At 45.5% G+C, this 26,612-nt stretch overlaps 7 protein-coding genes across 7 annotated transcripts; 2 read left to right on the forward strand and 5 right to left on the reverse strand.

The window, feature by feature from the left end:
• Window positions 1-4,641: 4,641 nt before the first annotated feature.
• On the reverse strand, window positions 4,642-7,022 carry lepB_2 (Transcription factor; the record flags this gene model as incomplete). The annotated part of the gene is given in 4 exon segments (XM_031151889.1): window positions 4,642-4,965; window positions 5,096-6,547; window positions 6,605-6,977; window positions 6,997-7,022. 4 exon segments carry the CDS (start codon window positions 7,020-7,022, stop codon window positions 4,642-4,644), a joined length of 2,175 nt encoding a protein of 724 aa, XP_031002986.1.
• Window positions 7,023-7,920: 898 nt separating this feature from the next.
• On the reverse strand, window positions 7,921-9,909 carry DEP4_0 (FAD-dependent monooxygenase; the record flags this gene model as incomplete). The annotated part of the gene is made up of 3 exons (XM_031151890.1): window positions 7,921-8,722; window positions 8,770-9,606; window positions 9,752-9,909. The coding sequence occupies 3 exons, from the start codon at window positions 9,907-9,909 to the stop codon at window positions 7,921-7,923; spliced, it is 1,797 nt and encodes a 598-aa protein (XP_031002991.1).
• A 644-nt stretch (window positions 9,910-10,553) lies between these two features.
• Cel61a (Polysaccharide monooxygenase) lies at window positions 10,554-11,408 on the reverse strand (the record flags this gene model as incomplete). The annotated part of the gene is made up of 3 exons (XM_031151891.1): window positions 10,554-10,911; window positions 10,964-11,259; window positions 11,310-11,408. 3 exons carry the CDS (start codon window positions 11,406-11,408, stop codon window positions 10,554-10,556), a joined length of 753 nt encoding a protein of 250 aa, XP_031002984.1.
• Window positions 11,409-12,280: 872 nt separating this feature from the next.
• On the reverse strand, window positions 12,281-14,428 carry ptaE (Oxidoreductase; the record flags this gene model as incomplete). Its single annotated transcript, XM_031151892.1, has 4 exons — window positions 12,281-13,022; window positions 13,075-13,272; window positions 13,322-13,488; window positions 13,538-14,428. The coding sequence occupies 4 exons, from the start codon at window positions 14,426-14,428 to the stop codon at window positions 12,281-12,283; spliced, it is 1,998 nt and encodes a 665-aa protein (XP_031002990.1).
• Window positions 14,429-15,015: 587 nt separating this feature from the next.
• On the forward strand, window positions 15,016-16,941 carry plcN_2 (Non-hemolytic phospholipase C; the record flags this gene model as incomplete). Its single annotated transcript, XM_031151893.1, has 2 exons — window positions 15,016-15,130; window positions 15,176-16,941. 2 exons carry the CDS (start codon window positions 15,016-15,018, stop codon window positions 16,939-16,941), a joined length of 1,881 nt encoding a protein of 626 aa, XP_031002994.1.
• Window positions 16,942-17,337: 396 nt separating this feature from the next.
• RTG2 (Retrograde regulation protein) lies at window positions 17,338-19,132 on the forward strand (the record flags this gene model as incomplete). The annotated part of the gene is made up of 2 exons (XM_031151894.1): window positions 17,338-17,456; window positions 17,518-19,132. The coding sequence occupies 2 exons, from the start codon at window positions 17,338-17,340 to the stop codon at window positions 19,130-19,132; spliced, it is 1,734 nt and encodes a 577-aa protein (XP_031002975.1).
• Window positions 19,133-23,845: 4,713 nt separating this feature from the next.
• TOXD_2 (Protein TOXD) lies at window positions 23,846-24,944 on the reverse strand (the record flags this gene model as incomplete). The annotated part of the gene is made up of 2 exons (XM_031151895.1): window positions 23,846-24,657; window positions 24,707-24,944. 2 exons carry the CDS (start codon window positions 24,942-24,944, stop codon window positions 23,846-23,848), a joined length of 1,050 nt encoding a protein of 349 aa, XP_031002977.1.
• Between the last annotated feature and the right edge of the window lie 1,668 nt (window positions 24,945-26,612).

Genomic DNA, 26,612 nt, shown 5'->3' on the forward strand with positions numbered 1-26,612 from the left:
CGAATAATTTATTACCTTATAGAATCAATCTCGTTATTCAGTACATTAGGAATTAGGAAGGAAAAACAGAAATATCAAAATATAACGAGAACTCCCCCTATCTTCCGCGCCTTGCTTAAGAATACCACGAAGAAAACCTCGCTATCAACTTGGACGTAAAGAGTACAAAGAGATCATTAATTCTCAGCATTTCCACGCAAACTCCCGCAATACCAACGTACTTCATAACACTGGCCAGGGCAATCCCTAATCATCACCCCCACCCACCCCCATCAGCATCCATCTGCGCAGCTATCAACCGTCTCAGACGCAAGACATGTTGAAAACTGCTACTCATGCATGAGATGAAGACGAGAGCCCCTGTAACCGCCTCACGTCTATCGGTAGGATCTAGTGCTCCGTCTCTGCTCAACCACGACCGGCCCGCTACGCCTGTAGCTATTCTGGCTCGCTCGAGGAGCGCTTGTATAGTACTCTCTACTCGTTGGCTTGGTAGTTCTGGTGACAGAGGTATAAGAGGAGCGACCGTTATGGCCACCGTGGTGATGATGACGAGAGGCTGGGCGGGGAGCGATAACTACTTCCTCGACGTAATGAGAGCGATGGTGTTTCTTTGGAGTAGAGAAGAGACACATTTTGATATTTTTGAATAAGAGGTTTGAGGATTAGATGTGAGTTTTTGTGGACAGTGTTGAAGCTTGAGAGGATGATATGTGCTGGAAAAAAGTCCAAGTAGAGAATTGACTGCTTGGTGACAAAATGAAATCCGACGACAGAAAGAATCATTATATAGACAACTCGACCAAAACAAGGCATGACCCAGTGACACCAAACAAGACTTACCAGGACCAGGCAAAAAGAAAGGCGTTCAAGTGTCTGCAAATCATGACCTCCCCAGCGAATACCCTGAAAGCCCACCCCTCCCTCCACTGCAGCCCTACCCCGGCCTGCATCGGACTAAAACAGCTGTTTGCTAAACAAAAACCGATTTCGAAGGCTGACTGAGCCTCTACAGAGTTCAAGAGCCGCAATAACACCTCCTCACCGACTGAGATGAGTAACTTTTTGCAAGTGTACCGGTGCCTAGAAAGTGACAAACACGACCAGCTGATGCCGAATCTTACTTATGAATCAATCGCAAAGCCGCGTTCTCAAAAGTGCCGGCTCTGCAAACACGATGCCAAGTTGTAAAGCCCACTCTCGTAAACTCGCCTTCGGCTTTGAAGACGGACACGTATTCGTAATGGTGGAGTAGATCTGGCATATATGGGGGAGTATTTTTATATGCAAAAGGTTTATTTTAGCGCTGAGAAAGCGACGAGATCAGGCTTTGAAGACGCTGGGACGCGCGAAAACGTCAGCCTGCAGCTAGAGACACCCCTAGTGGGCGGGGCCCAGCCCAGCCAGCCTCTTTTGTTCTCACAACACCAAAACCCGCTGGAAATCATTACTCGCGGATTCATACTCAACAGTCATACAGTCTGACTGGGTGGCCCTTCTAGTTTGTCCTTGAGAAATATTTTGAGTCAGGTGCCCTCTGGAATGTGAAACGAAGCGATGCCCGAAGCATTGAGGCTTTACGGAGATAAAATGTACCGGTATGATATCTGTCAACGCCTCCGGATCAAGTGAGCTTAGGTCAGAGGCTTTGAGCTTAGTGCAAGAGGGCAAATCGCCATCGGTATGGAAAGCCCTTCGTTCTGCCCGAAGAGTCGCATCCCGTTTCCTGACCGAGTGCCTCCAGTATGCTTTAAGATTCGCGGGTCCTCCGTTCTTCTACTTATATACGCAATTTGTTTGCCGAGTAGTAAGTGCAAATAATAGTTCACTACCTAGTAGTTCGTTTTAATCTCAAACCAATGCTATTTCAGCCCTCTGCGGTCCAGCTTAGAGGCTACCTGTCGCACGTGATAATCCTCGCTTGTATAAAAAGGGGGCGGGGTGGAATAAAGGAGGCCTAAAGAGAACATATCTAACCAGCCTTACATAATGATATATTATCTACGAGTACGCTGTTTGTGTATGTTTCAATTCAAGTTCATTCGCATTGCGGATTCGGAGGCCAGAGTAGTCGCCGGACATATATGTCTCTGATTATTAGACGGTTGCTTTTCTGTTGCTCTCAATCTTTGGTCAACGGGTTTACTCTTATTACGTTTTGTGACTTAGAAACCATTCTGTGTTATATTTGAAAAACTTAAAGGTAGTAACAAGGCTTTATGTGTATTTATGTCAGATATAAATCAATTCTACGTAGCAATAATTACATGAAAACTTATACGCAAGCCTCATGCCGGTTTCCACGATGACAATGACTAACGACCGATATCTGTTATTCAGCCCGACTGGTAAATCAAAGGGTTGCCGCCTGGGTGTTTCTTACTAGGTTGAATTATCGCCCGGAAGGGCTACGGGTTGGATACGTATTGCCCGTTAAGAAGCCCAGGGGAAACTAGACTAGTTAAATGCAGCGATAAATTCAGAAGCTGAGAAAGAAGAAGAAATAACTTAGTTTGTATTCAGTGAAGAATAGTATTATTAGGGGATGTCCTATCGCCTCAGAGCGAAGTTCAGGGACACAGCCACTGCGAGTCGGTCTGCTGCTTACCACCACTCCCGTGTCTTCTACTTCAACACTTCGTGAATGCTGTAGCGCCCCGTATATTCACAATTCACAGTAAAATTTCATCAAGATCTGTGATGCTAGAAACATATATTAGACAGCCAACGCGCCTTCCATAAATGCTCGCTCCCGACTTGACCTAGCAACAATGCACGACCGATGAAACAAAATCCTGCAGTTTTGATCGTGGCATGGCCTGTGGAAATTGATATCTATGGATCTAAATCCTAGATTATTATACTGGTTCCCTCAATCCTGACTGCCTAGGTGTCCTTTTGAAGTCAATGTAAAGTTTAGAAGTCTGGGTTTGCTCAAAAGAATATCTGCAAATTATAACTTGGTAAATAAACGCGAGTACCAAGCACGATATATCAGTTTTCAAATGCTACAAAGTGTAATCAACACTATATTTGCTTTTGCGAAGCCTGAAATAACACAAGTGCACACTATACGTACACCATTTTATGAAAATAATCCCCAAGCCGTTTGCGAGTTGTATCCGAAGAAGGATTCGCTGAGCCCCACGCGATCCTATAGTAACCGCCACGTCGTTCGGAACAGTCAAAACTAGTGGCCCGGTTTACGAGAGCTGAGTCGCATTCAATGTACCCTTCTCTGTATATTTTTAGTTTTCCATAATGCGACGTGCAACGAAAAATACAAAAATAACGAGCTTGGCTTCGTTAAAAGACTTGAGTTGCATAGTGGGGTCGTAGGAGTTGGAACCTTGTACTTGGGACCTCTTTCTAATAGATAGTATGTACGGAGTACTGTAGTCCTGTGTCTTCTCAAACAATATACAGCCGTGCGGCGCTGGTGGATTGTAAGCAGTTATTTATAACTAATCTCGAGCGATGTGCAACAAGAACTAAATGGCATCTACAACTTATTAGGAAAGCGAGAGACTCAAACACATCCGAGTCAAAATCAGCCACTCCTTGTATTCCTTGACCTCATTTACTACGTTTACTAGATATGGAAGGTGGTTGGCGTCATGGGTGATTGTTCTGACTTGTCGAGATATTTATAACTATGCATTTGCGACGTGCAACAAAAGAAAAGAGTGAACTCTGTATTTGGAAAATGCTAAGCATTAACGTACTTAGATGATTTAGATATAAGCAGCAAGATATATTTATGTGCGGCACTATTTTGATAGGTGAGGATTTCCCCTTAGTTTTGTTCCCGTTTAGGAAAATAGTGCGATTGCGCTAAGGAGACATTTATAGACCATGTTTGACGTGTTCACATTTATCTAATAGTCTGATTTAGTTTCCCTTATTCGAGATGTATTTAATCAGTAAATACTTGAAGTTATGCTAAAGAATGTCACGGATGACATGATGCAATACCATTTATCTCGAAGTATTTAATTTGTAATTGATCCTAAGCAATGTGCAACAAAATCAAAGAAACAACTACGCCCCAAATGTGTATAAGCATAGGATTAAAAAGCATTAAATGATGAGCCAATCTCAAACACTCTTGGTCTCTTTTTATGCCTCCTGCGCTATTACTTCTCCTAAAGTTCTCACAACAATGAACATGCCAGTACCTGCATCTATAGACTACATCGAGCGAACAACAAGAAAACTTGATATAATCATTATACTATAGGAATATTGATTGGTAGGATAAAACCCAGAGTGATAGTTTCAAATCACGAAAGAATAGAATTCGTATTCGAAAGGAGGAGGGGCCAACATATACCAAACGCCGCGGAGTTAAGCTTTCCATCAATATTAGGTGATCCTGAAGGCGGTGCAAACCAACAACCTGGCAGTAATACTACCCCAGACCCCAGACTACACGGAAAATGTGTCACTTGCTTATAGTGCGTGAAATTCAAGAGGAGACAATGTGTTTAATCGGTGAGAATAGAGTATTAATTGATAGTAACTCGCAAAAGGCGAGTCTATAGTGTTGAGTGGTGCTCCGTTCTATAGAATCCAAATGAAGGAGAATCTAATAATTCTACACGTACTATACAATCCATCCCACCTCCCTGTGGTTTTGTTTCACCACGTATTCATCTCATTCCACGAGGAGAACATCCATGCCTCTGGGATATTATCAAAATCGGCCGTCCCCCAGTCCGTCATGGTGAAATCGATGTCTTTATAATGCAAATCGGAATTTAACTGACCATTGGCGAATTCGTCCCCCGAGAAATTTTGCTGATTGGACAAACTCATATCTGGCGTTGATGGAAGTCGTGCTCTCAGCATATCGTAGCATCGCTTGGCACTGCTCTGGGCAGCTTCGAGAATGCCTTCTTCCGAAGGCCTGCCTGCTTCAATGGCATTGACATGTCCCATGGCAACTGACATAAATAGATGGCCCTAAGGAGAGTCAGCTTGTTTCATGGATATTTTTATGGCCGTTCACAGCATTCCTTTCCGGAGACAGTTGCTCCCGAGACATGTATGTAGGATACCCAAACACCAAAAATGGAAAGTTCACACCGCTTACTTTAACGTTTGTCTCGCCCCCTATAGCAATTCGTTGCCGCGAGATTTCAATTGCCTGCTCTAGCATACGCCGATAGGGCTCGCGAGATTCTTTCCGATCTTGATCAAAGGCCATGTCTGGGTCTTCCTCAAGTAGAATAATTAATTCCATATAAACCACAATCGATGCATGAATCATTACTTCTTTGAGATATCCACCACTGAGACAGAAAAGGTGATAGTCATCATGTAATCCCCGTGAAAGGGGGGATGCTACTACTGATGGATCCGGATGGGCCAGCACGGCCATTGCGGAATCGATGTAAACCTTTCGCGAGTAATAGAATTGAGGATCCGACTGGGCCTTCATAGCAAAAGGTCGATGAAGTGCAAGTAGATAGCGCTGGGTTGTAATATCAACCACTTTGCGATGCATCAGGCTTGGTTTTGATTGCTCAGATGGTGACGAATCGGATGATGCGTTAGCTAGGATCTTGTTGTTCTCCTTGTATATTTTCATAAGCTCTGTCCCTAAGCGTATTACCTCGCTATACAAAGGTTCGAAACGGAAGTCGTTGATCATGGTAGTAACCTCGGTTCTAAGGGAAAAAGATCTGAGAAGGGCCAATTGAAGTGACATTTCAGTGTACACGTTCTGTGGCTTCGACGTCGGTAGATGCACGGTAGACTCGGTCAATTCATCATCGTTGATGTTCAAAGGTGGTTCGGTGTCGTAATCGTTTGCTGAGATCATGGGCGACATTCCTGAATCCATCGCATTGGTGAGGTTGAGCTCCAAGACTGTAGCCCAGAGTCGCCTACGGAGTTCCCCCTGCAGAACTGGCATACGAGGGAAGTATTTGGGATCTCGATGAAATCCCATATTGATTGCCGCTCTCAAAACAGCTCCGGCCGTAATCCAAACCAAATCCCCACCAATATTAAAGACAGACCGAGCTATAAGAAGGAGGCATTGTACTTGAAGACCAGGGATGTTTAATCGGGACTTCTCGTGTGGCATAACCAGCCACATCTGCGTTGCATATATCCATTGTTGAGCTTTGCTTCGAAGGTCATTCGCTTCCGGACCTTGATAGAAGCATATACCCAAAGCCATCGCAAGCAAGATTTTGAAGAGTAAGCATGGACTAGCAGATTGAGGCGAGCTCCAGTACTGTTCGTACTCTTTCCAAAACGATGATCTATGCAAGATTCTGCAAGATGACTCGCTGGTCTTGAAGTACAACTGAAGCAACTGATCGGATAGTTCTCGAGGAGGTAAAGTTTTCTCAACATCTGGAATCCAGGAAGGCCACTGAGGTGCATTGGCAGCTTTGATGGTTCTAGCCATGATTTTGCATTCATTCACGAGACGATTGACTTCGGCACTGGCTTGAGCATTGGCTTGACCATTTCCTACTTTGAAGTTACTCCCACCCCCTGGTAGATACTCAAAACATATGATTTTTCTCGCCTGGTTTTGTTAGACTGTTCAGCATCGAGGTAGAGTTTAGGGTGTCCACGGACGTACCTGTTCGAAGGGGTGAACCCAATGACTTTGGCCGTAGAACCGCGTTTTGTGCCAAACGCTCCTGTCAATCTCTTTCTTAGCTGACGTTTTGGTTCTACAGCCCGCCGAGCTGGCTCGCACATCCAATGAAGCTGAAGCTAGCGCATGCTCCAACCTTTGAACACGATCGACCAGTGTTTGGACAGCACTTTGTTCTGAACCAGACGAGCTCGCAGGAGTAGTAGCGGCGATGTCCTCAACTTGTCCTTCTTCTAAAAACAAAAGGTCTGCAGTGCGAGGCGCGCCTTTTGGACTTGTTGGCGTTCCATGGGGAGTCTCGAGGGGGCCCACGGCTCTGTTCCCGTGACTATTGATCGCAGACAACCTCTCCGGGCTGTAAGTGCATGTTGCACTCTTTGTTTGAGTGCATTGTCGACATGGTATATTCCGATCACACTTTATTTTTCTTCGTCGGCATTCTGCGCAAGACAATGCGGGTCGGCGTCTTTTCCTCGGTGGCGCTCCGGCTATTGTGGTGGGGATACATGCAGATGCGTCCATCACGAGCTGCCAATATAATCTTATCTGATGAGATTGTGGTCAGCCGCAAGACAATATGTTAATTTTAACAAAGGACCGAGAAGAACGGACTGTCGAGAAAAGTGCGACGAGCTCGTAGTTAAAAGTGATATCTTCACCTCGTCTTATCTCCGCTCGCTGAATTCGCTGAATTCGGCTGTAAGCTGACAGAAGCATAGCAAATCAGAAGCGTCGATGCTTGATTAGTCATAGCTACGGAACGGAGTTCACGACGCTTCGGACTTGAGCTTGAGTCATACTTCGTAGTTCCTCATAATCTGTAGAATTGGATATAAATCTGCTACTTGTGCTTGTATCCGTAGTCTCAGCCGTTTTCCGTTTTCACCTCCTGAAACCCGCCGTATTTGTTGGACTTAGCTGCTTACATAAGCGTCTGTGGGATAAAACTCTTCATCTCGATTAGCTCGTTTTCATTGAATACACACAATTATATGCCCATCACGTCTATACTAGCTGTGACCATTATTATCGTCCTCTCTGTGACCAGTATTGTCCAACAGTACTCCTTCTGAAAGTGTACACGTGACGTAATCCTGGAGCTTCAAGATGAACAAAGAAATCATGCCTGGTGGGCTAAAACATACTGCTAATTCATCAGTTGAAATCGATAAAAATGTTATCGAAACACAGTTTAGTGACGAATAGCGTGACGAAATGACTTGTCCTGGAGGACCTCTGCGAGCATAGATCCTTTTAAATTGCTTGTAGATACAGCTCTTAGTTTTCCCTAGTTATCCCTAATTCACACCAATCCCTCTGGATTTTGCCAAGAAATCCTGCACGATACCTTTATAGTCCTGAGCAGTGTACGGATAAAAGGCATCGGAGAACCAGTTGCTTTTCCTCTTTACTCTAAGCCCCATATCTTCCATCAACAAGTCACACACCTCTTGGATTTCTGCCGAGGCGACCTGTCTCGTTCGTCCTCGGGATAAGTATCGACGTGCAGACCAAGCGTTGACTTTTGCAATCTCATAGTCCATCTCAGCCTTATTTGGAAGATCCAGCAGCCCTTCCATCCATGATATTCCCCACAATGCAGATATTTCGGCATGGATTGAGGTCTGGACGCTGGTTACTAGACCGAGAAACACCAGGGAGCGGTCATTGTCAGCTGCGAGTTGAGATGGAACGATATGGCGGTACAGGCGATAAGGTGTGTAGGTAACTGGGCGTTCGTAATGAGGTGGTGGGTGCGCTAGGACCGGAAGAAGTTCAGTAACTTCTCGGTCGGCTTTCTGATGGAGTGTCTCCCAGTATTCTCGTGTCTTTTCATCTTCGTCTTGAAGGGGTGCTGTGGATCCTACGGAAAGGGCATCCGCAGGGTCAAAGATCTTCGTGCGATAATCCCATCCCGTTGCAAACACTGCAGCATCCGAAGGAAGAATTTCGCCATTCGAGAGTGTGACTTGATTTCCTGACATCGAGGTAATGGTTGCGCGATGGACTTTGATAAGCTTCTCCTCATGGAGTTCCTTCAAAAACACTTTTATCTTCTCGTCGTGGAGACCAGATAGACTTGCAGTGAAGAAAAGCGCACTAAACCGTCAGCCGTCAGTATTGTAGAGTTTGATAGGTCAACAAACTTTCTTGTCTCTGGCATAAGCTTTTCTGTATTCGAACACTTCTTTTTGTACGGGGCCATTGTAAGTGGGGCTGTGCTAGCTTTCTCCCAGAATCGAGAGAACATCCAGTTTCCCAGTTTGATTTTGCCACTGTGGAAGAATTCATAGCACCAGCCGGTGCATGCAAAAATTGAGGGTGACATGATGCTTTTCCACCGACCTGCCAATCGTGCACCATGGATACCATATTGTTTAAATTGGATCATCATTCCGGGACCATTACCCTCCTCTCGGATTACCCAGTCAACTGTTTTCCCTGCTTCGACACAGTGGTTGATGGTGTCAACCGCAGACTTGCATCCGCCATACACCGTAACTCGGTTGACTTTATCGGAAATGAGATTTGTTTGTTGTATACCGACATCTTTGGAATGTAAGAGGAGTCCATTGTAGTCTTTTAGTTGCAGATCAGGCCAATTTGGCTTCGAGTTTAATCCAACAGCAATAATCAGCTTGTCGCACGTGATCACTTCTTTTGTACCTTCTATTTCAACGTCCCATCTCTTCTTATCGACGTTTCGAGAGGCTCTTGATACCCGTGTCTGTAATCTCAATCTTTCAAGTAAATGAAACTTCTCCGAATATGCTTGAAGATACTCGTACACCTTGATCCCTGGAAGGTCTTCCCAGTCTTTGCACCCAATAACATCACGCATAGGAAGGTCAGAATAATCGAAGAGACCGGTTGGACTGTCGGCTAAAAATCCTGGGAAGCATCGGTCTTTGCACCAGACACCTCCTACGGTTCGTTCCGAGTCAAAGATTGTGAGATCGACAGTTGGGTCGATTTGCAGATATCTGGTTGTAGAATTAGCAACAGGAGTTTTCAAGTGAGCTGGAGTTCAGGAAGACCAACGTTTTGGCGGCAACTAATCCAGCCCAGCCTATAAAGTGCCAGGTTAGAAACAGTCCCAAATTCAAGCATGCGGGGCCTGGGTCTCACCTGCTCCAACAATGACCACCCGCTTCATCGGTGTACCATGGCCCGCATGAGTGGAAGCCATCCTTGATACTGTGAAAGCAGAAGCTTTGATCAGCGCTCTTGAACAGAGCATCAAACCCGAAGTACGATGTATCTTCAATAAAGATAATGTCTGGCATGATAGTTGTACTTGTTTATGATATGCATTAGCTGCCTAGCGCGACGTTATCTCCCCATCGTCGATCACTGGACAGGGTATCTTATATCCGACGTCTCGGCGGATGATCAGCACAGATTATTTTTATAATCTCTTTAGTATCAATCGAGCGGGCTTACTTATTTCAAAAAATTGAATACTAGAAGCTGAAAGCACAATATCTCTCTGTACGTTACGCAAGTGTGAAGCTAAAGAATAAATGGTGGGGAAGAGAATGATGTCCCGAGCCAGTGAGTTCTATAAATAGATTCCAAGGCGCGTCGCGTTGGCCTATACCCGGAAATTGAGACTTTGTTTCTTTCTACGGAGTATGCCGTTCTTTCTATCATTACTTGAGGTCGTCGAATTTCTAGCTTAACTAGTTAAGTAATGCGCAGCTCAAATGTTCTCGCGACAGCGGGACTTTTCATGCAGTATGGACCACATTCGTAGCCTGTTATAGCTGTGATGAATGGTGTATTCCAATGCTCAAATTTTTGGTCTTGGCTCTGTGGCTTACAATAGAAAGAACGGCTAATTCCCTGGGATTCAAATTCAACCGAGACTGATTTCCTTAACACACTAGAACCCATCTCAGTAATCGAAAATACCATCATGCTAATGCTCTCAGCAAGTGAAAACAGCAGGCCCAGGAATCGTATACGTCTGTGCCGTGTACATATCATAAGTGATTCCTGGGTCAGTCGCTGCATAGGCACCTGGAAAGGCAACTTTCGACGCTGGACCAGTGCTTGTTCCGCTTCCCGTGATTTTTATCTGATGGCAGGAAGGATAAAACTGTGCGCCAGGATATTCGCCGGCGGTTTGGAGAGCAATGATTTCGTGGCGTACAATGTATGAACCGGCTGCTAGACAAGAGGGGATGGTGTATGTGTAGGAATTACCAGCGACCATGAGAGGGCTATCACCCCAAACGTCTGAAGTACCTGTACGTCCGGCCTCTGCCACCTTAAACCATACGGCACTATAGACTTGTAAGCATTTGTCTCGTGCAATACGGGCAATAGAGAGCTTACGATGTACCAGGCAAATATGTTGTACAGTCATCGTTCGCACACCTTGCCATGTATGTAATGACGGGTCCTGAATGGCTATCCGGCCAAAGTGTCCATCGCAAGGAGACTTGACTTCCGGCAGCAGCAGGTCCGGCTGTCAAGTTTGCCGGAGAAGATCCAGAGATGCCACCAGCTGTGTAGCCACCGCATTGAAGGTCGATCAAGGTTACATCTTGGATAGGTCCGTTGCCTTGCACGGGTCGAATAATTCGATCTGGAATGGGGTTATAATAAGGATCGGTGTAGGGTTGGTAGCCCTGAGCTATTAGCGGTTCTGGTTCATGCAAACTTCTGGTAGATAGCTTACTGTGTACAGCGTTCCCGCAACGGTAACATTATCTACATAGCCGTGGGCATAGACTCTGACTAACAACGTAGCCAAGACTGAAAGCTTATAGAAGTGCATATTAAAACAAACTTATAATGATAGAGGCTTGTGATTGTTGCGTGGCGTTGGAAAGGACGCTGGTCATAGACTATCTTTGTATTTATAGAAACTCTCACATACTCGCACTGGATTTTCATATCCCCTTACTCTTAAGATCCTAAGAATTACTTCTTGTTTTCCGTCCGTGGGCCCATCTGTGGGTTCCAGATTCTCCTCCAACGAACTTCTTGCAGGCCCATAGTAGAATCAGTCGCTCTGAATTCTCCTTCAGAGGTATCATTCTGCAACGCAAAAGTTGTAGCCAAGAAAATGAAGTCGGAGTCGGAATAGTTTCCTCGAATCGGTGAAGCGCTGGATATATTAAGTCAATATATTTCCCACGACAAGTGTGTCGTCCGATAATATACCAGGCACGTTTTTATTCGTGGTAATATGGACCAATAGCGGGGTCATGATGGGGCATTTATCCTCACCGCATGCGCCACCCTGCAGCATTTTAGGGCAGACAATAATCAAATAATACGGACGAAACCAATAATTGCAAAAGTTTATGACTGTGGTCCATTTGCAACGTCTTTGGTTCATGATTCTGCTTTTCCAGGTGAAATTCCAGGTGAAATTGGGACATCCAAGCTGGGAATGGAACCTATATACTCATCTTGAGACTGCTCCAAAGAGCTAAAAATTGATTTGATTTGTGTCAATGGCTTTTAAATTTTGATCGAAACAATATACCATAGATGTATAAACGATTACCCTCCATAAACTCTGTAGGAGAGGGATGAGTGACTCTGGTCTGGCCCTGAGTGGCAAACTTTTAATGAAATGGACCATGCCACCTGGTTCCAAGCCGATATCAACCTACAGCCAAGGTGTCCCGGCAGATGGTTTTAGCCACAGAGTAATTTTGCCATCGGATCAACCTGTGAATACTCATAATTTTCATCGACTAACACGCCCATCGCCATCCCGCTTGCTTGGTGAAAGAGAACATGGCAATGGAACATCCAGATTCCCGGATTATCGGCTCGGAATCTCAAGACGACGTACCCTCTCCGGGGAACGCTCACCGTATCTTTCTTGACAGGGTTCACCAAGTTCAATACTGGTTTGATGGAAGAGGACCCCGAAGTTTCGTAAGGGGAATAGCTACCCCATCCATGCTCTGACCGGTGCGAAGCAAGAACATAGAAATCATTTCCATGTAGGTGGAAAGGGTGTGCCCCGTCGTCTAGATTATTCACAATGATTTCCACCCAAGATGGAGATTCGGCAGACGATGGAATCCAAGGAACGAGTTGATTTGCATCCCATTGATTTCGAGGCAGTGAAAGAAGGGGGAAAGGCGGGGAGGTTTGTGGCGCCCAAGATGTTCGATTAATGAAGCCCGTTGGGTGGTTAGACAGCTTCGCCAGCTTTTGTGTCTTGGTATAGAGGAGAATTGTCTGCTCTGCCACTTCTTCTAAATGGTCTCCATAATCGTGCGTCTCGGGGGCGGTTGCAGTTGCCAGATCGAAATGCATCCGTTGTTCAATCTCGTGCATCTTGATCTCTTCACTAGAGACCTGAGCGCTAGAAACAAGAGGAAAGGACTGGTTGGGCCGCATAGCTGGGTTCGGATACTTGAAGTTCCTATAACATCCATCAGCTTCAGGGGAGTATAAATCCAAGGTGGATTGCATACTCGGGATCTAGATTGATATGCAATTTAGGAAGATCATTACTGGCAGATACAACCGAGTGGAGAAGCATATCAACACGCTCGCCAGGATAGAGAACCCCTAAAGAGTTTGAAAGTTCGCCAGCGATAGGAAAATCTCCGTCCACGGTCAAGGGAGTGAAGTTTCCAGACGAAAGCCCAATAGTGAAACCTGCTAGTGAACTATCACTGGGTCAGCTCTTAATTTAACCTTTCCAAGTCAGTAACATACCCGACATTGATAACCCTCAAGCGGATAGGCCCCGTGCTTTTGTCGTGACCAAGGATGGAAAGGACATCTTCGTCGCGGATGTCGACACAATCAACTGGCCTCGCTGGAACTGCCATGGAGCAGATGAACTTTCCAGCACCATTCACAAGCAGGGAGTCTGGGACTGGCTTTCAAAGATTAGCAATTTGCTTGGACATGAAAACAAAGACAGCCTACCTCGTTTCCAAAGCCTCGAGTACTCATATACCACGAGAGAACATCGCTCGAGGTCCGATGATACCAGTCCCCAATCATCAGAAGAATTTCTCTCTCAGAACCATATACTCCGAGTTCACTGTCAATTCTGGATGGCTTATGAACGACCAGCCCTCCATACATCCCATCACCCCTCTGAACCTGCGAATGCGCATGCCACCAAAATGTTCCTGCTTGGTGCTTTTCCACATTGAACTCGTAAGTGAAAGTTGTCCCGCTGGCAATGGGGCATTGAGTGAATCCAACAGCCCCATCCATCGAGTTCGCATTCCGCATGTGCAGCCCATGCCAATGGATTGAGACCCCTTCTCTCGAAGATAGGCTGTTTGTCACGTGGATGATAAGTCGGTCTCCTGAACGGCACTCAATCGTAGGACCTGGGAACTGTCCGTTGACGAGAAACACTTGCTTCTTGATACCATCTGGAGACCGGTAGTCTGAGGTGATGTTCCAATGGTGCGTGATTGTTTTTGATGGCCTCGACACGTGATCATAAGGATGGATCTGGATTCCGAGCATCTGCTGCTGGCTAGCGTCCTCGTCCTTAATGGCAGTTTGAGGTTTATCAGCTGCTCTAGACTTTGTTGCAAGTTGAGAGAGTGTTGGGAACGAGGAGAAGGCCATCGCGGCAAGTAAGAGAACTAGGAAAAGTACACCGAGGGGTCGAAGCCATTTACTACTGTCTCTGAGACTGCCATCTTCCTGATGTCCGAAGTTTGAGCTTGAGGATGGCTCATGGGAGGTGTCATCACGGTCTCTTTCTCGTGGCAAGAGTTCTGTTGAAGCTTCATTGTCGTTTGTTGCCGTCGATGTCGCGCTCAATCTTCTTCTCGTGTTCTTCCCGCTTTCCATGATCCTTGTCGTCGCGTCGCGGTGTCTTCAGCATCACTCTTTCGCATCTCATCCCCCAATTACAATATCAGCACCCATCTTATCTAGGTACCTACCTCAAGTGATTGTAGGTAGTCAACAGAGAGAGACCCAGGGAAATTCCTGGGTCACGGGACAAGTATTCCCACTCTCTTTCCAAGTTCTTCAATCTAGCTACAATTGGCAGGACAGAAGATCAACAACCAATGGCATTGCGAATACGGTAATGTGCTTACTCACTTGGTTCAAAGATTGTTGATTTTGGTAGCCATCCAACGCGGGGTTAAAGCCTGAGTAGCACGGGCAAAAATCTACCACGATGATTGGACAATGCAACGACCACCTTTTTCAAGGACTGGCAACCATTTTCAGGAAACGTGGTGCCTTAAGGCGATAGTGGGATACAAGTCCATTGACTCTTGGTAATAGCTTCATCTTGCCTGACTAGGTAGTTGCGAATCGCCCTGGACAGACCGGGCCGATCTGCGGATTTCACTTGCAGATATATATGTGACTCTCCATCCTCGTCCTGGGCCCAGCAGGCCAAATACTGACCATAAATTTATGCAATGGTAGTCGCTCCTAGTTTAATATCCGCAATTCGGGTCATGTATCCATTACTTGCTGGAGCAGCAATAGCTGGCTCAATTGCAGATATTGAACATGTCGTCCTATTCATGCAAGGTAACATCTCTCCCAAATTCACATTCTTTTACTAATCATTACTAGAAAACCGTGCCTTTGATCACTACTTTGGGACTATGGCTGGAGTACGAGGATTTTCAGATCCTAATGTCCAAGTTAATTCCGGTAAAGCCGTCTGGCAGCAAGACGTCAACTCAAACTTGACGACCTCCGCTTCCTACCTTCTCCCATGGTATCTCAACTATCAAGGCGGCGATTTCTTGGAAGCTACACAGTGTATGGTAGCAGGAGACAATGGGTGGCAAGATAACCACGCTGCGTTGAATGGGGGTTTGAATAACCACTGGGCTACGAACAACACGCCATGGTCCTGGGGTCACTACAGAAGAAGTGACATTCCAGTTCAATTCGGTATTGCCGATGGCTGGACCGTTGGGGACATGTACCAAGAATCCATCATTTCATCCACAAACCCCAACCGCGTAGTATGGGCTTCTGGTTCTATCAACGTCCCTGGCTCCCCGCAAACTGAATCGGAAGGCGGTTATCCCTACATCGACAACAACGAGACTCCTGGCTGCGAGACAGGGGGCTTTAATTGTTATCCGCTTTCTTGGAAGACAGCCGCTGAACATTACCAAGATGCTAATGTTTCGTGGGATGTATTCCAAGACGCCGACAACTTTGATGATAACCCTCTTGCGTGGTTCAAGCAATTTCAAGATGCGTTGCCAGGAAGTCAACTCAACAACAAAGGAATGGTCGGTTCTTCGCTCGATGACTTCTACGCTCGAGCAGCAAATGGAACTCTCCCTGCAGTATCATATATCATAGGCCCAGCTGAACTCTCTGAGCATCCACCGTACTCTCCACGAGACGGCGCCTGGCTGCAAAAGAAAGTCGTAGACGCCGTGACGCAGGGCAAAGGATACGCAGAAACAGCACTCGTAATTTCGTACGACGAAACGGGAGGATGGGGCGATCATGTAGTACCATATCATTCCCCATCAGGCACGGCAGGGGAATGGATCCAAGATCCTTACAACGAGGTCGGGTACACTTACAGCGGCCCTGGATTTCGACTCCCATTTTGTATCATATCCCCGTGGACACGCGGAGGGGCCGTGTTCACTGAGCACTCGGACCACAACTCTCAATTACTATTTGTGGAAGAGTGGCTAGCTGCCAAGGGCAAGAATGTCACGACGAACGAAATGGTGCCGTGGAGACGCGAACACATGTCTTCGCTCGTCAACGCGTTTGACTTTGCGAATCCCGATTATTCTATCCCCAGCTTGCCCGATGCACCGGCTCCGCATACAGATGCGAGTGGGAACTACGACGGAGCTAGTTACTGCGAGAGTCAACATAAAGATACTCGACCACTTGTTCCCTACGACAACCAGATCGATGCTAAGAACGTGTCTAGTCTGTCTGAACAGGGATTCAAGGAGATGCGCGGTGCGATGACTGAGGGACGATTTATCGTTTTCGAGATGGGCGGGTACGCACTTACAAATCCGGGGAAGCCAGCTGGTGTTTTCACAGCCACGAAAGCAACGTTGTCACATGAGAGTATTGCGCAGAGATGGGTGGTGCATAATCTTGTGGACGGAGGAAATACTTTTACGATTAGTAGTGCGAGAGACGGGAGATATATTGGCAGTCATACTGCCCTGGTGAATAGTGAGACTGGTGCCGAGACATATACGGTGGGGTTTGCTGCAGGAAAGGGATATTCGTTGCAGAAGGAGAATGGGAAATATGTTACTGTTGATGAGAACGGAGCAGTGCAGATCGGTGAAGATGTGACCTACTTCAGAGGATATAGCGTCACGTATGCTAGTTAGGGCATTTGGTAGTAATATCCAAACATTAGTCAAGATACCCCTTTTCACTCGGTGGGCTTGTAAACAATATTTGCCAAAGCGTGTGGTATATCATACTTTTTTGAGGGACTGAACGATGTTGAGATAAAGAAAGGGCCTCTCACTAGTGTATTGATTATAGAGCATTACAGTCTCTATTAGGGGAGGGTTTAAATTCCAAGCAGCTTTGCTTTGCTTTACTTGTAAGTTCTGTCCAAAAAAGGGGGCGGGGTATATCCACACGTGATCTGCGTCATCGTTGATTATTTCGTAGAGGGGTACACAAGACAAGATTCAGGTTCCAAACTCCAAAGATTCGACAAGTTGTATTATCTGATATATTATCTGATAATTTATCAGACCTCAACTCAACTCAACATGGCGGTAGGCATTGCAGACGAAATGGAAGAGCCAGTGACAATTACCAATTTTGAATCCAGAATGTCTCCGTTCAAGCACTCGGCCAAGGCTCTCTACGGACTCGTAGACATGGGCAGGTAGCTAGGACCATCTTTACTTGTACCGTCTTCATAGCTTCTAATACTTTTCACTTCTTAGCAATGGCATTCGATTCTCGATATCCGACCTCTCTCCACCTCGAAGCCGCATCCTGCACTGTCTGTACCGCGACCGCGCAGGGATTTCGCTCTACGACGCTCTCCATTCCTCCAGCGATACCCTCAACTTCCCACCGAAGATTATCAGTGAAGTAGCAGCCACACTGGGACGCTTCAAGCATATCTGTGATGCACATGGTGTGCCGAAGGAAAATATAAATGTCTTTGCGACGGAGGCAATGCGTACGGCTAGCAATAAGGACAAAATGTTAGCGGCAATCCAAAAATCGAGCGGATTGACCGTCGGTCTACTGAGTCCGGAAGTGGAGAGTCTATTTGGAGCCATGGGTGCGAGAAGTGGGTTTGATAAGGTCGATGGGCTATTCATGGACCTCGGTGGTGGCAGTGTCCAAATGACTTATGTCAACTCCTCCACGGCCGAGTACGATATATTGGCTGCAGGTGCTGCACAAAGTATGCCATACGGTGCAGCAAAAGTTTCAGCGGCATTGCAAGCCAAATCGTCGGAACAACAAGTAAAGACAGAATTGAGACAAAGAATGAAGGCAGCATTTGACGGCTTAGCGGCCAGATTTCCCAAATTAAAGGAGCAAGCAGATCACAAGGACGGAGTAACAATATACTTCTGCGGGGGTGGCTTCCGAGGATATGGGAGCATGCTAATGCACACGGATCCCATTCAGCCCTATCCAATTCCGTCTATTGCGGGATATACTGTCGAGGGACATCGATTCATCAAATGGCGGGAGATGCTACACGCGAATAATACTGACGAGGGGAAGATATTTGGACTTTCAAAGAGGAGACGCGAGCAATTCCCGGCTATTGTTACGGTGGTACAAGCCCTCGTTGAAGCGATTCCCAAGATCAAGCAAGTTACCTTCTGTAGTGGCGGAAATAGAGAGGGCGTCTTATACATGAAACTCCCAACTCACGTTCGAGAAAGCAACCCTCTGTCCCAGCTGACGGGATCGGCTATGTCCTACGAAGCTGCAGAAGCAGTTGCAAAGACGATATCTTCTGGTCTCACTACCAAGGTCCCAGGCATATTCTCCCCGGAGATACTTCACTATGTGGTGCAGAATACCTGGCTCGGTATGGGTGAATCTGACGATGCCAATTCTGCTAAGGCCCTTCATGAATCCATATCAGGAGCACTTGCAGGCCTTCCGGGCTTGACGCATGAGATGCGGGCTATACTGGCACTTACTATGTGCTCCAGATGGGGCTCAGATTTAGGGCCTATCGACCAGCAATTGGCCCATAATCTGCAAGATCTTATTGGTCATGACTTAACCTGGTGGTGTCGTTATGTCGGTACTCTAGCCAAACTAATTGCAACCATTCGCCCTGATTATGGCATAAGCGCCGTCGATGAGCCTTCCGCAAAATCTGGGATTCTGTCTCTACGATCCGAGGTGTCTCATGGGCTGGGAAAGAAAGGCCATAAAAGTGGCATACGTCTAGTGATCTACTTGAAAGATCATGAAAGTATAGGCATATTCATGAGTGATATTGAGAGTATGTTTGCGAAGGTCGGCAAAGGGCTTCGTGCAGAGTGGAAGGTGGAAGCTGAGGTGATAGCTGGTCCGTGAGCGATGAACAAGATTTCGATGATACCCAGATAGATGAGCTCTATAATGCTGAAAAGGGGTGTAGGCTTTTGGCGTTAGTCCCCTTTAATTTCTAGTAAGGAATAATTTATTGCCCAGTCTCTAGTACGTGCACAAACTAGCAGATGTGAATAATCTCATGCATTTATTAGAAGGCTAGTATAAAACTTGATCGATATAGAATACAGCCTCTCTAAAAGGCTGCAACCCCTTTGACGAATCAACCTACGTTCCCTCGACAACTACAATCAAAACAGGCCTTACCTAACACCTCACTGCCCCACAAACTCAAGATGTGCAAATCAACAACCACCAAACACGATCTGGAGTAGATCGCCAGAAAAGAGAACGCCTACCTGCTAGAGTACTATATTAAGCATAAGAATAACTCTGACGAACTGAGAATAAAGATGAGGATTATAGTAATAGTAGTTTCTTCCTCCTAGATATAATCAAAGGAAATTTCTATTAGTAGGTACCTTATTCTCTTTTTGCCTGCTATTTTCTACTATAAAATCACTAATCTAACTCGTTTTATAAATATTGCAAGTATATATAAAAAGATTCTACTTAGGTAATATAAGCCGTCTTTCGCTATACTCTTGAGTCCTTCTTTAAATAGATGTTAAATTAATATCAAGGGAAAAGTAAAAGAAGGCTTGCTAGCATCCAGTTAGCTAGCACGCTTGGGATATACTAGAAGGTTTTCCGACTTATATATAAACAAGCAGCTAAGGAGAAGATTAACAGGAAGATAAACCGTCACATATATTAAGTAGAATAGCAGAGTCGAGATTTTTTAAGCAGAAACTCTATAAGCTAGAAAAGCGGCTGAATAACAGATACGCTCTTTGGCATGGGCTCACTCTCGGAAGCAGTCTCTACGGAGAGTTCAGGTTCGTTTGAAGGGCCAAAAACCCCACCCGCATCTCAAACCCCTCAGGAAGCATGGGAGAACTGCCTCATTAAAGCATGTTTCTGGTGCACCAATCTTTCATTAGCTTGAACTGTGGCGCAGCTGAGCAAATGGGATGCTGATTTTGCAGGACGTCACAGAAATAAGTGCATATTTGGCTGAGCGTGAAACTCCACTGCCTACCGTAAGGAGCGTATCATGTTCATCCGTCGGTACTCTTCAGCCGTTCTCTGTTATTCTTTCAGCTCCTGACCTGAGAAGGTATTCGGTCCGATATTATTTGAGTATATGCAAGGTTCTCGTGGATCTTGTTACCTGTTCACTCACAGCCATGATGCGAAGATGACAGGGCCTTACTCTGTTACATGGGACGGGCGAAAACTGATACGAGCACAATTTGAAGATCTGAGCTGTGATGATTTGTTTGACTTCATGGCGGCTAGAGTCTCTGGAGAATCTGTATCGCCGTCTGGAAATGAGTGTTTCACATATTGTCTTTATGGGCTTTGTTATTATCACGGAGCTTCTTGCATTTCTGCCAGGGACGCTGGCACATGAGGATGCTCAAGTCGGCTTTAGAGTGGGAAGTTTGGGCAGGAGGACTTGACTCTTTACTAACGCTTCCCGTTAAGTCCGGTTGCCTCGAACATGAAAGGAACCACTTTTCAACACTCAGGACATAACTTCATTAGCTGATTATTGTATACAAAATGTTCTTTCCAAATCTAAGTACTTGTCCAAAACAGATCCATCCATACATCCATCAATGAAACATTCGCCTATGAAAATGAAACTGTCTTCGAGTTTAGATCTCCGCAAGATAACAGGAACGCTGCAACCGAAAAGTATGCAAATTATATCACCTTTCATCACTCTTTCTGTGCCCATGCCAATGCGTTCGTTACAGGTAGTTATCAATCGAAACGACCATCTGACAACTATGTCGTAGAATCTACCAAAGAAACTATCATTGACATGCTCATCCTGATTTGGGGTGAACTTGAGATCTAACAAGTCTTGGTCAGCTTGGAGGCTATCACGATAAATGTTTTCAAAGGTGTGTCCGAAGATCTGCAGAGACCTTATCCATGCTAACCATTCTCGCAGTTCCTGGGGGATGGTTTGATCTGAATTCTTTACGAGCCCCTTGCATAGGTAGATAAATTCCCTGAAAAACTCTGCTGTAGGCATGGGGAATCGTAGGTATCGATCCTTCCGGTCCAAAACCAGACATTTGCAAACACTTGACAGTATTTTTGTGGGCGAGTAGATATCTGTGCCGTCGACCGATACCATGGAATTCCACTCAGTGCTCTGAATCATTTCAGTGGTCCTAGAGCCCGCTATTCCGTCGACTATATCGATGATGACGCCGTGGACGAGCAATGACGCGCCTCGAAATTCATATATAGCATCCCGATGCTTGGATGCAGCATAGTAAAGAGTACTGTCACAGTCAAGAGCCCAAGGCGGCCGAAGGTTCCCGATATGTGTCTTGGAGCTTTGACTGACCATCGAAGGCATCACTAGCGTTCTTTCTATTTTCTGCCAATGTGGTACCCATGAAGGCTGTGAAGCGTGAGATGGTGCCCTATATGTAGATGCAAAGCATATTATATCCAGAGATTTTTTGCGTTCAATGAAATTTTGTGCGAAACGCAAGAACACTTCCTGGCTGCGATGAATATAGCTGACGTCCACAAGACAGCTATCCGTAGAAACCGCCATGAGACCATATAACCGATCTCTATCATCAATCGTGTCCATGCAAGCAAAGTAAGAGGTTAAGGCGACCAGAGGAAGATTCAGGCTTGCTCCAGGCTGCTGCCCAGCTTCATGTAGATTGCATATTCTTCTCCGATTGAAACCATGTGTAAAACCCAGCGTCTCCTTGATGCCAACCCCTGAACAGTCATCCGTCATTCCTATACCCTCGCACATAGCCGTTCTGCCAACTTCTCGATTGCCACACCAGAATGAAAGCCTTGTTGGTACCACAAGTTCTTGAACAGTCCAGATACGGGACCACCATCTCCGGGCGAGAAGTTTCTTGATTGCTGCCCAGTGTGGACGATAGTGATCCGTCTCTAATAGCCTGCGGGTTTCCATGACACTATGGTAATTTCTATATAGTTCATATAGGTATTCGATGAAATCAATGGCAAGGTCACTATCGCCTGATTTGGCACCCAGCCAGACAATCGTCTCGCTGGACATGCGGTAGATTTGGTGCATATTCTGCACTTGTTGAGCCCTCTCCTCATGATTTGTTTGGTCAATACAAATCGAATCTATCCACCACCATCTTCCATCAAGAAGGATGTTTTTGTCTCTTAAAGTTTGGATAAAGTGCCTCAGAGATTCAAGAATTGGAAGCTCTCGTCCCCCGATGTTAATGACTAAGGGTTTTGTGAAACTGATTTCGTCCAGAGCCCATGTGTAAGAGAGTGCGTGATATGAGACCAGTGGCTGGTCGAGAGAGAACGTCTCAAGAATAGCGGAAGTGTGATCCTCATCGTCAAGAAACTTCAAGAGTCGTATCTGGTCAGGCTTAATGATGTCATATGAGTAGGGAGCGCTTTGAACCATAGTTCGAAGAATTTTGAAGCGAAAAACAATGTCAAACAGAACTGAGTTTCCACAAATTTCTGGGTGGAAGACAGTCGGATATATTCAATCCGAACGCAATTAAGATACTATGGATGGTATTTTGCGAAACAGTTGTTGGATAAGAGGGGGAGCGGGGGCCGCGGCACAGCCCCGCTGCACACAAGGTAATTCGCTGTCCAGGGGGAGGCCGCTGGTCTCATTCTTGGCGAGAGTGCGTAAACTTGGTGGAGGCTGAGGCTGATAATGAGAGAGACTGCAGCATGTGCCGACGTTCAAGACGGAGATAAAAAGGTGGAAGTAACTTCTCAGCTAAGTGGTGTATGGAATAAGGGGTAAGTATAATGAATATCCAGGTGAACCCTTGAGGTCCCTAATTATTAATGGATATTGGGCAAATCTTGAAATGTGATTAATGAGGCGTGAATTGAGAAGCAGAGTGATTAAGAGTCAGATTGGGCTCATGAACTAGGAACGTGAAAAGGCATATTGTAGGTCAAAGCCTGAATTGTGAAGCAATATCCAATGCTTAGTTCAAGAGGATAGCGGCCCAAGGATTTTGCAGGCCATGACAGTGTAGAACAATTGCTCTATTGCATAAAGAATTGTTCCTTGATGCTTTAAACAGAATATGTAATGTACATCTGTTCCAACAAAGACATTATTGCTTTGTCAAGGAAAAACAATCGCAAGGTCCAACTATAACTTCACCCGCTTAACCATGGGCTTCCACTAAGTTAAACTTCCCCCATATCAAAACACACGCTTAATATACAATGTGTCTACTAAGTACAATCACGTATCGTTGTGGCCACAACGACATCAGTATCACTTTGTGCAACCAGCAGGATGAATTTATCTATTGCATGAACTGCTACAAGTACTCTGTGTGCAAGGAGTACAACAAACATGATTGTCCTGCATGCAGTCAACTGTCTAATAGCAAGAAATCCAAAAAACCGGCTGGGGCCGAGTGGGGATGGTGGCCTTGGAAGAAAAGCTGAAGACTTAGGTGTTATGGATAGGAGGAATCTTTTTCTGATATATGGATGAACATGCAATAAGCTGAATAAAGATAATATACATTTCAAATAGTCTCACATAGCTTCGAATTAGCCAGTGAAAAATGATAAGTTAACAAAAGAAACACACAGCAACCTTTGACCCAAGTCTCAATCAATCGTATACACCAGTTTTCTTCCACTAACTTTGCCTTCCCTCATCAATTGCATTCCTACCAAAGCCCCTTCTAATCCAATACCACCCTCATTTATACTTATCTTGTGCGTTTTGATCTTCCCGTCTTCAACCAGCTTCTTGTTGATCTCATTAAACGCTTTCCCCAACTCATAATCATGCACATTAATCTCAATCCGGTGCCCCATCATCTCAAAAGGCTCTCCGCAAGCAGTATACCCCTCTACCCTCTCGCGTCTGATCTTATTATTTGTGATCTCTCCCGGTGGACGATCACTCACCGTGCAGTACACACCGTCGATGGAAGTACTCATAGCGGGGAAGCAGATTATTTCTACTCCGATGCAATCAAGAACACGAGTAAGGGAATCGCCTGCTACTTCTCGGATTTCCTGGACGCAAGCTTCGGCGTTATGGTAGTCGAAAACATAATCCGCGCCTAGTTCTTTTAGGAACTCAAAGTTGGAGGGTGATGCAGTGGCGATGATTGGTTTGCACCCGCTCAGTTTCGCGTACTGGATGGCCAGAACGCCAGTTGCGGAAGCACCTCCGTAGATGAGGACCGGAAAGCTCGGGGACACGATAGCGGGAGGGAGAGGTAGTTGGAGCCATTTGTAGAGAGCTTGGCTGATGGTTATCATACCCACACCGAGAGTTGAGGCTTGTTCAAATGACAGGTTTGAGGGGATGTGTATCTGGCAATCGCCTATTGCGGTGATATATTTGGCGAACGATCCGTCTTCGAGGTAGAGTGTATTACCACCATGGCAGGCACCACAAATCCTATCTGTGAAGATGAGCTTTGGTGTTTAATAGCAGTGATGTAGGGCTCGTACCTCCTTTCTTGAAAGGCTTAGTAACAGCACTCCCAACCTCTAATACAACACCTGCATAGTCTAAACCACACCAATTTCCAGGCAGGGACAGATAATCGATATGCTTCCAGTCGGCTGGGTTGAGTGCAATGGCACGAACTTCGATCAGAATGTAGTTATCCCGGAGTTTTGGCAAAGGCGCGTCCACTACTTGAGCAAGTCCGAGTTTCTGTACGATGATTGCTTTATTAGACGACATGATTCATGAACGAAAAGTAAGGGAATGGTTGAAGAAGAACCTCTGTGGAGTGGAGAGGATATAGCAAGTTATATATAGTTCGACAAAGGTGGCCACTGGCAGTTATGATTAGCTTTTTTGACTAAGTTTAGACAGATGCCAGTGTCCGGGTGCACCATCCATGGCTCTTGAAAGACAAGTTGCACTTATGTTATTGGTCGAAGAGTGCGAGAATAGTCAACTTGCTGAATCGGTGCCACTTTAGCGGAGCTTAGGACTATATAATCATCCGCCGGTCGAAATCATCCACGAAAACGGATTTACGTAAATTAATACCCACAACTTTTCATTAGTCTAACTTAACATTGCACTGATGGGAATGAAGATAACTATTATGCCACTACAATTCGGTCGACGTCGGCGGAGGGCGGAAGGATGACAGAGCTGAGCAGTTCGCCTTTATCTTAAGCGTAGCATTTTCCCATATGGAAAGTCTATGGTCCATTCTATCACTAAGACCTTTGCGAGTTATTGCTTGGAGGTGGATACAAGTTCACAGGTACTATTACTGTTATGGTTGTTCTATGAAAATGGTTATAATGGCCAACAAGTCCAGTCGAGAACAGTCAAGTCAATAAAGAACCTAACAAAAAGTTAACAATTCGCAAAATGGGAACAATAAGAACAATGTCAATAATATTAAGAATCTAGTTATAAAAAGAGCTATTAGCTATTGAATAAACTCCACCACACCGACTTTCATCACACCAAATCTCATCACCCTAGATTTCATCCCACTGAATCCAACTCGAACCATCATGCCTACTTTAGAAGATCGCCTGGGAACCATAATGGTATCACCCAACGAAATCAAAATCGCCGACCTATCTCACAAAGACATAACAGCTATCGGTGTAGACGGCTGCACTGTAGCATTTATCTGGACCCCGGAGAAGCTGGTTTGCGTGCACGCGCAAGCCGGGCCCATGAATCTAAAACACCAAGTATTCCACGGGGCGATCCTCGTACCAAAGGACAGGGTGACTGACATATCGATCATAGCTCCCGACCGTGGCGATCTGGGGATTGTGAAAACCGAGTTCCAGAAATTGTTCCCGAACGTGAAGATGAGGGTAGAGACGTACCTTTTTAAGATGGTTGCTAAGGCCAGATCGGAGTGGTTGGATATGGAGGGGACTCTGAATTCTCCGGGAGTTGTTCATATACAACATGAAATGGAGTAGGTGGGATGATAGCAAGTACTTTGAGGTCTGTCGGAGATACGGGCATTGCATGCCTTTGATTTCTAGATTAAGGCCTTACTTAGGGAACGGATTATCCAAAAATAAATAATAATTTACATGCTCTTATAAAAAGACATCCGAAAGTAAGTGCAAACCGATTACTTTACATATTAGGAAGATTAAAAGTGCCGACTGACCTCAAATCGCTAGTTTGTATCTTGCCTTTCAAGCCCCTTACTCGAATGCTGAGTCAAGAGGTTGCATGCATTTCAGTATGGTATGAAAGAACCTTTGATCTGGAGCCTCAAATAATACTCTTGATGTGACAGTCTCACTGAAACAGAAGACATAGCCCACTCGGGGATTTCCTTATTCTAGTAAAAAACTAAAGTAATAACGGAATTCAACAGCCTATTTATGAGGCTTATCTCTAATTAACCTCTCC

Source organism: Lachnellula hyalina, assembly GCF_007821495.1.
Source record: "Lachnellula hyalina strain CBS 185.66 chromosome Unknown contig00141, whole genome shotgun sequence".
Lineage (NCBI taxonomy): Eukaryota > Fungi > Ascomycota > Leotiomycetes > Helotiales > Lachnaceae > Lachnellula > Lachnellula hyalina.